General features: G+C 33.6%; 1 protein-coding gene across 1 annotated transcript; it reads right to left on the reverse strand.

The window, feature by feature from the left end:
• Positions 1-2,160: 2,160 nt before the first annotated feature.
• LOC114748265 (uncharacterized) lies at positions 2,161-8,642 on the reverse strand. The gene is made up of 7 exons (XM_028936625.1): positions 8,568-8,642; positions 7,140-7,694; positions 6,052-6,159; positions 3,750-3,823; positions 3,558-3,661; positions 3,326-3,391; positions 2,161-2,699 (listed from the first exon to the last, which is right to left on the reverse strand). Exons 3-7 carry the CDS (start codon positions 6,114-6,116, stop codon positions 2,439-2,441), a joined length of 570 nt encoding a protein of 189 aa, XP_028792458.1. The 5' UTR covers positions 6,117-6,159; positions 7,140-7,694; positions 8,568-8,642; the 3' UTR covers positions 2,161-2,438.
• Between the last annotated feature and the right edge of the window lie 2,566 nt (positions 8,643-11,208).

Consider the following 11,208-nt stretch of genomic DNA (forward strand, 5'->3'; position numbering starts at 1 on the left):
AAACCGGCTTTAAACATCCCTAACTTATATACCCATAAAGAATGTTGGGATTCTTTTTTTTCCTTCCGAAAATCATGGCTTTAGCTTTAATGGCATAAAAAGAAAGCAATAGGATGGTTATAAAATTCACAATAACCTATTATGAGTGTACATTTGTGGACGTTATAGATAAAAATTCATAAACGACAAGGGATGGTCCAATAGAAGAACAACATGCGTAAGTAGAATTTATTTATTTTGATTTTGAAACAGTATTGTCTATTGTCAATTGTTTTGCTTAGGTTATCATTTCAGTGGTCAAAGGTTGTCATTAATAACCCTATGATTTGTCTTGTTATACAGTATGGAAGACTTATTCAAAGGTTTAGATGCATTGTCTATATATCCGCTCAATGTGTTGGGTGAAGACCCACCATCATTGCCATGTGGTTCACAAATGACGTCAATACTAATTTGGTAATGTCTGCTGTGGCCCTTCGGCAAACACTATATAAGTACAATATTGCTATGAAGTTTTCATACAAATGATTTCAGTAGTAAAGTTGTTATATTATACTATTTGGCTATAATTTGATTTTATGTAGAAGTTATGTTATCTATAAAGTCAATTGTCAGTAGACATTACCTAGGTTGTCAACAGCTCTCATTGGGTTGTTAATACTCATTATTGAGGTTGTCAATGCATCTTTGCAATGAAATTCTGCTATAATCCTTTTGAGTTTAGTTAAAGTTGTTAATGCCTTGAAATTGCTTCCCGTTTTTGTATTAAAGTTGTTATATTATACTATTTGGTTATAATTTGATGTTATATAGAGGTTATGTTATCCCATAAAGTTAGCTGTCATTGAACACTACCTAAGTTGTCAACAGCATCCCATTAAGTTGTTGATACTTGTTGTTGAGATTGTTAATAGATCTCTCTAATAAAATTCTACTAGAATCCTATTGGATTTAGTTAAAGTTGAACATGTCTTTCAACAGCTTTTCATTTTAGAGTTAAAGTTGTTATATTATACTATTTGGTTATAATTTGCTCTTATGTGGAGGTTATGTTATTCTATAAAGTCAATTGTTAGTAGACACTGCCTATATTGTCAACAGTTCTCCTTGAGTTGTTAATACTCGCCCTTGAGATTGTCAATGGCTTTTTGCAATGAAATTCTGCTATAATTCTATTGAGTTTAGTTAAAGTTATTAATACCTTAAAATAGCTTCCCATTTTGGCATTAAAGTTAGTATATTATACTATTTGGTTATAATTTGCTTTTATGTAAAGGTTATGCTATCCTATAAAACCAATTGTCAGTGGATACTGCTATGTTGTCAATAGCTTCCTGTTGGGTTGTTAATACTCGTCATTGAAGTTGTCAATCGCATTGGCAGAGAAAACTGTGAATAGAGAACCTTAAATTAGAAGGGATAGTGATATTACTTTACAATTACAATATAATACTCTAAGGTCTCTTGAGGCCTTCTATTAATTTTGACATTTTTTTTGGAACCTTAGATGAATAAATTTTACTCTTTAGGACCTGTGTGTAATTTTTCCAAAACTATTTGGTAGACATCTATGTCTTAATTTTTAAATAGCATCTATGTCTTTTTCTTCTTGATTAAGTACTTCAATTTTATTGAACGAAATTAAAATATTTAATTATGAAAAATATATATAAGTACTAAATTAAAAATTAAAAAAATATAGATACTTACAAAACGATTTTTCCCATAAATAATACAATTATACATCCTTGCTCTAAACAAGGAATAAAATACAGTTTCATTCTGTTATATACGAGAGACATAGGAAGGTTTAATCAGTATGCCGAGGTATATGAATACCAAAAATATGGTTTGATTTGAAAACATGCATAATATTTTTCTAACTAAGAACCAATAAATTACAATCTTGTTAATTAAAAATAATCCATATCTAAAAGATTATGCGCACGTATATATCTTGGATCCTTTAACATGTGAATAACTATCAACCGTTAAATCTATTAAAAAAAAATATTCAATGTCCCCATCTTCAATAGATTTCTTTAAAACGAAAAACATAATAAACTTATCAAAAATTAATAAACAAAATCAATTACATAAATAAACGTATAGGAATGTATAGATTAAATTAGGAAAATCGGCCTCATTTGTTTCCATAGATATATCTAATTATCAATAATGATTTGTCTACTTATTATCAAATATTGCATCTAAGAATCTCTTTCTTTTTTGTCGCCAGGTATCAAACCTTGAGAAGAACAAACAGAATTGCAGTAATCTTCAAATCGAATAAAAAAGAACTTGCTGTAATCTTACAAAGTACCCCATTTACAACATAAGATCCAAGTGAATAGCCTATTTGAGGCTGAAATTTGCATGCCCTTCGAGCGTAGAAACGATTTAGATGTCATTCACATATCCCACAAGGCAGAAATCTGTTAACAAACCCATATGCTTCCAAAGGCTTCTTCAAGCGCTCTCTTCCTGCTAATTTCCACACTCCATCCTCCAGCCCTCGCACCTCTCTCAGCTCGTAGTCTCATGGCTTCTTCATCATCGCCAGCATAGCCCAGCATGTCACCCCCTCCAAGTGGCACAGGTTGTGGGCCCATGCCGGTGGGCCTTGGCTGTCCGGCAAAGGTGGGTGCGTATTGCCCCTGCGGAACACCAAATCCTGCTTGAGAGGTTTGGTTTGCACCCTGTATCAGAAAGAAGAGTTACTTTTATGCATCCCAAATTCTAGCATAAGAAAGAATATCCTTTTGGCATGCATACATGTCTTCACTGAGCCAAGCAGGCTGGATAATCTCACAACAATAATAATGAGGATCAACAACCAAGGTTTTAAATAAATCATTCATCATGAGACTCCACTTTGTAATTCATGTGTCCTTGATCTTCCTCTAGATCTTTTCATAGGGAAGCAGATTGGACAGTTGTTGATGACAAATTCAATGGTTTAGTAGTTTCTTTTTTATTTGTGAAAACCTATGAAGCACATAAACAGGGAATGATACTCTTACAGGAATATGGCAAGAAACATCCAAGATATAAGGATGTGGCAATAAACCAAGGATTTTGTCATTTGACAATCATCAAAGTTTCGGGTTAATAATAATTGCTCCGTTTTGCATCAATGATTACTCACTTTTATAGCTTTAGAAGAGTCAAATTCTAGCATTCAGTACAAGCTTATAGATCTAATACCCTATTACAAATACTGAATAACCTGTCTCAAATAATCAAGCAAGCTCATTCAAGTTCAACCACAAATCATGACAAAAAGAATTGCAATCAATTATAAGAATGGCAATGAAATGCTCACCCCATCATTATCAGTTTGTGCAGGCTGTCCCTTGCTAGCTGCCAGAGCAGCAGCTAATTCTTCTGCCTGTTTCATATACATTAAGAAATTTAGCGACTGTAAGCACAGAACATACTTAATAAGCAAGGTCGTATCCCAGAGACAGATTCACATAATTATGCAAACCAGAAACATATTAAGGGAGCAGATAGGGTAGGGAATGAAGCAAAGAATAGGCCATTGACAGCAGTACCTTCCGGGCACGATTTATCATTATCTGTTCAGCATTTTCTTCCTGGTATTTGGCAATTTTTGCTTCAATAGCAGCAACATTTATTCCTTCAATCAAGTTAAATGCTGCAATAGTTGAAAAAAACATTAAAATTAAAAATAAAGCACAACTTCATTATGCAATACACCCACTAAAGCAACGATAGAAACTTACTCATGTCCTCTACTTCCTCCAAGTAATCATTGTACTCTCTCAAAGATGGGAAATCATCTTCACGCTTATTAAATCTATAAAATTTAGCAGTTAATTACACGCTTGTCTAAGTCTGCCGGCTATAAGTAGGCATAGGTTGAAATGGTGAAGCAGAAATGGATACTGACAATGAAATCAATATTAATGAACCCATGTACTGCGAACTGAAACGTTACACGAGTACTGAAACAAACCCCCCCAACCAAAAACAAAAAAAACAAAAAAGAAAAAAAAGATAACAATGTTTGTGTTGAAGGCAAATGTGTTAGAAGTACAGTAAAAAACCAAAATTCCTAATATTTTATATCTCCTCAGTTACGAAAGAAGTGTCAATCGATGTTAAGATCCTCCCCAGAAAGCCACAAGCTTCTCCAGTTATGCCAGTTACTCTGGTCCTCTTTGACCACTCATTTAACAGAGTGACAGAATCTTAAACATTTCATGAAGTCATTAAAGCCTTCAGCAGAAAAATAAACCAGCCATTCGTTAATGTGTGAAGTTTTATTATATCTATTAACAATGCTTTACAAGTTTCCCTAAAAAGTAAAATTAAAACTGCTTCACAAGCAAACAGGTATTGAAAGCATTACATAAAATATCAATGAAACCAAGGTTTTCTCTTTAGGATAAAATAAGAATTCAATGTAAGGACTAAGGAAAGAACATTGCATAAGTTGAATACATCAATGCCTACAAAATAGAAAATGCAAGATAGCCACAAAAGGATTTGCTCTGGATTATAAAAAGAGCTCTATTATATAAAAAGAGTATCACAAGCAAGTAGTAAAAGATGTTCACCTAAAAAAAAAAAAAAAAACTAAAAGAATAAGAGAAGAGCAAAAGCTCTCCTATATTTATGCAGATCTGAAAGAAATGCCATGAAAAGAACACAAGCTACCCTATCTCACACTGAATGCAGACTCCACAAGATGCCATTCAAGAAGTTCCTCTCCAATCAATTACACCAAATACCAGAAGACTTAACCCTAACACGAATTTAACCACCTTATTTCCACCAAAGCCCCAAGTTGAATTGTAAATCCTGATCACCTATCCATGCAACTTGTTCCATGACATAAGGCAAAAATCACCGGATAACGACGAATGTGCCACATATTGATAATTAAACCACCTTCATTTCAATGGCTATAAGTCTACATAGCAGACCAAAAAATCTAGTATGGTCTTTCCTAATTTATCTGTCGCCCTTGTCTGGATTCAATGAAAGTGATACTGGAAAAGCATGTCTAAATACGAGTGACATTATTACCAAAAGAAAAGGGACTCCACTCCAACTATCCAACCAGTTAGACAAGCCTTCAGTGAAAAGTTTGAGCTTAATGATTCCGTGATTCTCATTCATTCTTGTTCTTATTCATTAAAGCTGAACGGTTTGAGCGCAAATAGGGGTTGGATTGCTAGGTTGCAACATCCAAATCCCAAAGGACGATTAATACAAAAGTTTCCCCCTCAATAACTGGAATCTTCATAAGTAATTACGCTTCTTGTTTCTGCTTGAAAGAGTTTAGGCCTCCTTTCTTTATAAACATCCAAATCCCAAAGGACAACTAAATTAGCTTGAAATCCATCCCCATAGTTGATCCTTCCCAGCATTAGACTCATGAAAGTGAAATTTAGCCGAGCATTGAGCTCGCCATCCCTGTAATACTCTTCCATCTACTTTAGCAAATCCTCATAAGTTCCAATGGTTTTGTAAGAAAACATTAATGAAGCCGTCAGAACTTTGAGACTTCTGCTGTCCACCCAAAAAGCTGCTCCAGAAATTCACCCACCAATATGGAAAAGGAAAGGAAAGATGAAAAAAAAAAAGACGAAGCAAGAAACCAAAAGAAACAATCTGCCCTCTCATAACCAATTACATAAGCTAAGAAGATGAAAGGGTCTCTAATATTGCAATGCTAGAAAGAGGATAGAACCTCATCACCTTTGAATTCCCTGTGCCTATTGTAACCAATTCAATGTCTAATGTTTCATTAGGAAATCCTAGTTCAAAACCCAGTCAGTCTATCGAGAATTATGATAGCAGAAATGCCCATGTAATCATGTAAATGTAATTCAAAACACTCTCCACGTGATCTTACTCATGGAGGTCATAGCTTCAATAAAGTTTACGTCCCGTTTATAAAACATCAATCAGCTTATCATAGTAATTATACCGGATAATATATGATTAGATTGAATTTTTCCATCATATTCACACAATGTGAAGCAAGCAAGTAAGGAAAAGACTGTAAGAGATTACATGCTAGCAATCCTCCTCCTGATGGCTATCTCCTTATTGTGGGGGTTGATACTAGAGACCACCATTTTGCTTTTGTCAGCTTCCTGTTCTTCCTCTTCCTTTTCTCACCTAAAATTAGGTTTATGCATTTTAGAACAAGCGATATCTAACTAGGAGCCTTCCAAATAAAAGCATAAATCATATAACAACCACGTAAATGTTAATATCATAATCATCAAGCATTGAAGTAAGCAAACAGGTACATATTTACATTTAAAGTGATCTTAGCAAACAGGTAAAGGTTGAGCGATATCTTCTAGAGTCAAGGTCAATCCCAAATATTAAGAGGCACCACAAGTGTACGGGCTGTAAAAAATAGATAGTGGCAAATCAAGGTTGATCCCACTGAAAACTCAGTTAATCAGTAATTAGGCAATAAAAACCCTTTTTTGTTTAAGTTGAGAAGATCAAGATTGAATTTTAATTAAGTGAAATAAAATTTAAATTAAACAAAGCAAGGGTTACCGATTAACAATTGCAAAAGAGAAAAAGAACAACCTAGAGTTACTAATCCATTATTGATCCTTAGATTTTATCCCGCTAAATTAATTATACTTAAACTTAACTAGTTGATCAAGAATATTAGTAGTTAAAAGTTCCTGTCAGTCCAATTATAACTCTACCTCAATTAATTATGTAATCTCTCACACAATTATATAAGGCCAATTTAATCCAATTTCACTCTAATTTGATCATGCGGAGCCTCTAGGTATATGTCTATCCTAAATGCAAATTAGATCAAATTCAATCCCACATTACTTAATCCCACGGTCTATTTAAGACTCCCTTTGTCAAGTGCAATCCTAAATTCCCAAAACAAGCTCAATGGTGGCCAAGCACTGAGCAAGTTAAAACTAAATACAAGATTGGGTAAACTACATTAAAAATTAAGCATAACTAAACAGTGGGAATAATCTCTAAATCACAAACAACTTCATAGTACTCTAGGTTGCAAAACAAAATTAGCTACACATGACTTTAGGCAATTCCAATTCAGCAACAGTAATTCCGAAACAAGATGACATAATGGAATGGAAGAAGAATGTTACCAGTGGAATGAAAAATCTGAATAACGGAATGATGAAAGCGGAATGATTGTAAACTGAATAAGAACCCAAGTCTCCAGCAACGGTCTCTTCCTTCCCTAGCCGCAACCAATATCTCGATCACGTCCTCTGGTAGCTCCGTTCCAGTTCTACGATCCTTCTCTTCCTGCTAGAACCAGTCGGCGTTTCTCCTCAGGTCCAGAGAAGAAGAAGACAACGATAGATGAACCAGATTTAGCCTCCAGCTAAGCTCGTACAAAACCAAGGAAGAAGAGGATGAACAGTCTTGCCGATCTCCTCCGCTGTACCAGTCGATCCGCAGCAGAGAAGAAGATGATCAAGAACAGTCACCTCCCACAGTGTCCTTCTCCTCCGTTCCCGTTCCCGCTCTTTAACGGCAAGCCCACTCCAAATCCCCAGCCGTCTCCGCCTCCCTAAACAGTCGCTCCCGCCTCAAAACCTCCTTCGGTCCCCGTCCAAAACGCTGCGTCCCTGGCTGTGGAATTCAAAACTCCCTCTTCCAAACGGTGCGTCTGATCTCTGGCTCCCAATTCTCCCCTGCTAAAGAAAATGACGTCACCCATGCCAAAGGTCAAAGAAAAAAGATTGATTAAAAATTTTTTTTAAAACAAATCACTCTTGAATTTCAAAAATTTTAAATCAGTAATTATTATTAAAATGTATTATTATTTATTTTTTTTAGTGTAGTCATTTTTTTAAAAAAAATGTAGTGATTGATAATGATTTGAAATTTTAAAATTCAACAGTCATGTTTTTAAGATTTTTTCTTAATAAAAATAAAAGAAAGAAAGAGAATAAAATACTAATAACTTTTATATTTTTCTTTTGCTTCAGAACTACCTTTTATTACTTATTTATATCTTAAACTAAACTATTTCTATTTTGATTTAGAGTTATGATATTCACACTAAAATCCCCCAATTAATGTTCCAAATTAATTTCTCAAATTAACTCTTAGAAATCACTGAAAATTAATTGATAAATGATAACTCTCTAAAATATACTCAAAATATTTTTCAAAAATATTCAAACTGAAAATTTATCAAACAGGCACATAAGGGTGAGCGATATCTTCCAGTTCCAGAGTCAGCAGCTACACATTATTAAAGCCAATCGAAATACACTGCCATTTCAAGAACAGAAAACTACTAATTCGCCTAATGATTTTCTTCTCCGCAACAAGATGGAATCAGGCATCACTGCGCGTCATAGAATTTATTACATCACATTACATGGCTAATTCAAAGTGGTAAGAAACAAAATTTTTTCAATATATTGTAGAAAGAACGTTTCTGGAACACTCATAACTCCGACATACCCACGACGGATGCCACAAAACTTGAAAAACTCTCAAACCTCAAATCAACCAAAGAAATTCTAGATAATGTTTACGAACAGAGTGGAAATTACCTTGAAGGCATATGAGATGGCTATGGTGATAGCGAAGGCTAAGGCTGTTCACTGATGCTCACGATATTCCCGAGAGGTGGTCGACCGTTGCAGTAGTGTGGTCGTCACGGGTGCATTTCTCCCGTGGCCTCCGGTGGTTGCTGCCGGCCTCAGATGGGATGAGGTGGTGGGATTTCGGGAAAGAAGAGGAAAAAAGGCCGCACGATGCCTCAGGGTGTTGGATTCGATACGGTGTGGGTTGTGGATCGGGCTTGTATTTTTCGGGTTGAAAGCGAACGTCAGCAAATCGTCAAATCCTCCCATCATAAAGTGGTTAAGTCGAGTTTGACCAAAAAAACAAAAAATCATTAGATTTAGGAGAAGAAACTAAAATTCAAATCCTTATTGAAAGAGGTATTTACGTTTAGCATTTGACAATATCTCGAGGATAATTGCCTTTAATAAGAGGATAGTGCTTACTAAAAAAAATTAAAGTGCTTGACCTTTGCTTGGCTCAAAAATTAATAATAAAAAATCAGTAATTCACAAAAAAAGTTAGTTAATTTTGATATGTGTCGGGGTGTTTAATAAGTTATAAAATAATTCTAGATAGATTCATAATTTTCACATATATAGGAATGTTAAATTTTGAGCACAGTTCATAATTGACTTTGGCATACATAAGAGTGTTTAAATTTTTTCAAAAAAAAAAAAATCATGATTTTGATTTGACTCTTGTAAATTGTTGGCGAACCATGTTTTCCCTCCCATCTGATACTGGCATTCTCCCACCAACATGCATTGTGCCGCGCAACTAACAGATCTCGTAATGGTGGATAAGTTATTGGAAACAAAAACTTATGCAATGCATATGGGAAGTGTTTGCCAAATGATTAATATTAATTAATGTAATGACTACCGTATTTTTGCACTATTTGAAAACCTGGTAGGCACTTTTAAATTTGAGAAAATTTTATAAAGTTAAGTGGCATAGCAAAATATTTTATAGGTAAATTTATACATTTATCCAAGGTAACTTCAACAACGTTGTCCACCTATTATCATATATGTCCGAATATGTCCTATAATATTTGTTTATATCAGTCGCATACGTAACATAATGTTTATTGGCAAAAAAAAAAAAAAAAGAAAGAACGAAAAAAAGTGATATAACCACTTGCATGTCCAAATGGAACCAATAACAACATTACAAGAAAGATGAAGTTATGATGAAATCCATCACAAATGACCAAAATCATCATTGTCTTGATTTAAATTTTGTACTCCTCCGATCCTTAATATAAAATCTATTTAATTAATTTGATTAGCTTAAGAAAGTTAGGTAAGTTAATTAACTATAATAAATATGACATATTTTTTTTAAAATGCTTTAATCATCTTCATTATATCCTCCTCTCTCTCATACTTGATTATGTTTGATGAAGTATCAATAGGGGTGATTTGGAAATAATTGATAGATATAAAAAATAGATCTTATATTTATGATCAAAATCAATTTAAAATTAGGTCTTATATTAAGGATTGAAGGAGTATCATTTAGTGCCAACCAAATCAAGGACATTTTTAGCAACTCCGTTGCTGGACTCAAGCAGCAATATCCAATAAATGCAAAGAGGGTCAAGGCTTGAATTTGTCTGGAAGCTTTTCACTTAGCAGTGTTGGGTACCATAAAGGTTTTGTTTTTTGTTTTTTCAAATTTGCCTAGAAAGTTTGAAATCATAATAATATAACAATCAACACTAATTTTTTTAACAGTATGATAATATTATTATGATTTTAAACTTTTAAGGTAAATTTGCATCCAAATAAAATTCTCGATGCTTAGTGCTCTTCAGTAAAAACTTTCAGAACAAATTTACACATTAACCTAGCCCATTCAAAATAAATGTGCTAGATCATGAATATTCATATTTTCCTCACCTAATTTTATGTATGAACAATCATCAATAAATTAATATGCATAAAATTGAAATTGTTCATATAATAATAGAACCTTAAAAATATAATACGGACCTATATTAGGACTTATTCTAGAGCTGGGAAAGCAGCTGGCCGGTGCGGGCTGAAGTAGCCCGCACCTTGGCGGGCTGGCATTTGCCAGCCCCAGCCCGCCTAAATTTTTTTTTGAAAATCTATTATATTAGTATGAGTTAGACTTAATTTGAAATGTTGAAATTAGGCTCCAAGTCTTAAACTTGAGTAATGGGTTCTAATAATAAAAAAAGAGAATTAATTTATAATTTTAGAAGATATTTAAGAAAAACTAACATATTTTTTTTATATAAATAATTAATTTAATTAGTTTTCTTATCCAAATTAATTAAGTAAATCTTTTATGTGTCTGTATGTATGACTATATGAGAATCACATGTTCATTTAATCTTATGAAGCCGTGTATAGTAACAACAAATAGATATAAAAATAAAAGATGGACGGTGCTCTTCATATAACCATACTATATATATGAAGTGCTTAATTAATTATATATATAATGATATGAATGAGGTAATGTCCATATGAAATTTGAGGGTCAAAATCCTCTAACTATATCATATAATGTATTAAAAATAAAAAAAAAAAGTTAAAAAAAAAAAAGCGGTGCAAAACGCCAACCAGAGCCCGCCTTTTTTGGCAGGTTGGC

This window comes from Neltuma alba, unplaced genomic scaffold (assembly GCF_004799145.2).
Source record: "Neltuma alba isolate B1F8T4 unplaced genomic scaffold, ASM479914v2 tig00005664_pilon, whole genome shotgun sequence".
NCBI lineage: Eukaryota > Viridiplantae > Streptophyta > Magnoliopsida > Fabales > Fabaceae > Neltuma > Neltuma alba.

What these genes read in the sequence shown, in the direction of transcription:
- LOC114748265 (XM_028936625.1), bottom strand. Translation starts at nt 6,116, where the DNA reads ATGGTGGTCTCTAGTATCAACCCCCACAATAAGGAGATAGCCATCAGG. An exon ending in AGGAGGAGGATTGCTAGCAT is followed by an intron (nt 3,824 to 6,051) that starts GTAATCTCTTAC and finishes TAAATTTTATAG; the next exon opens with ATTTAATAAGCGTGAAGATG. An exon ending in GGAGGAAGTAGAGGACATGA is followed by an intron (nt 3,662 to 3,749) that starts GTAAGTTTCTAT and finishes CAACTATTGCAG; the next exon opens with CATTTAACTTGATTGAAGGA.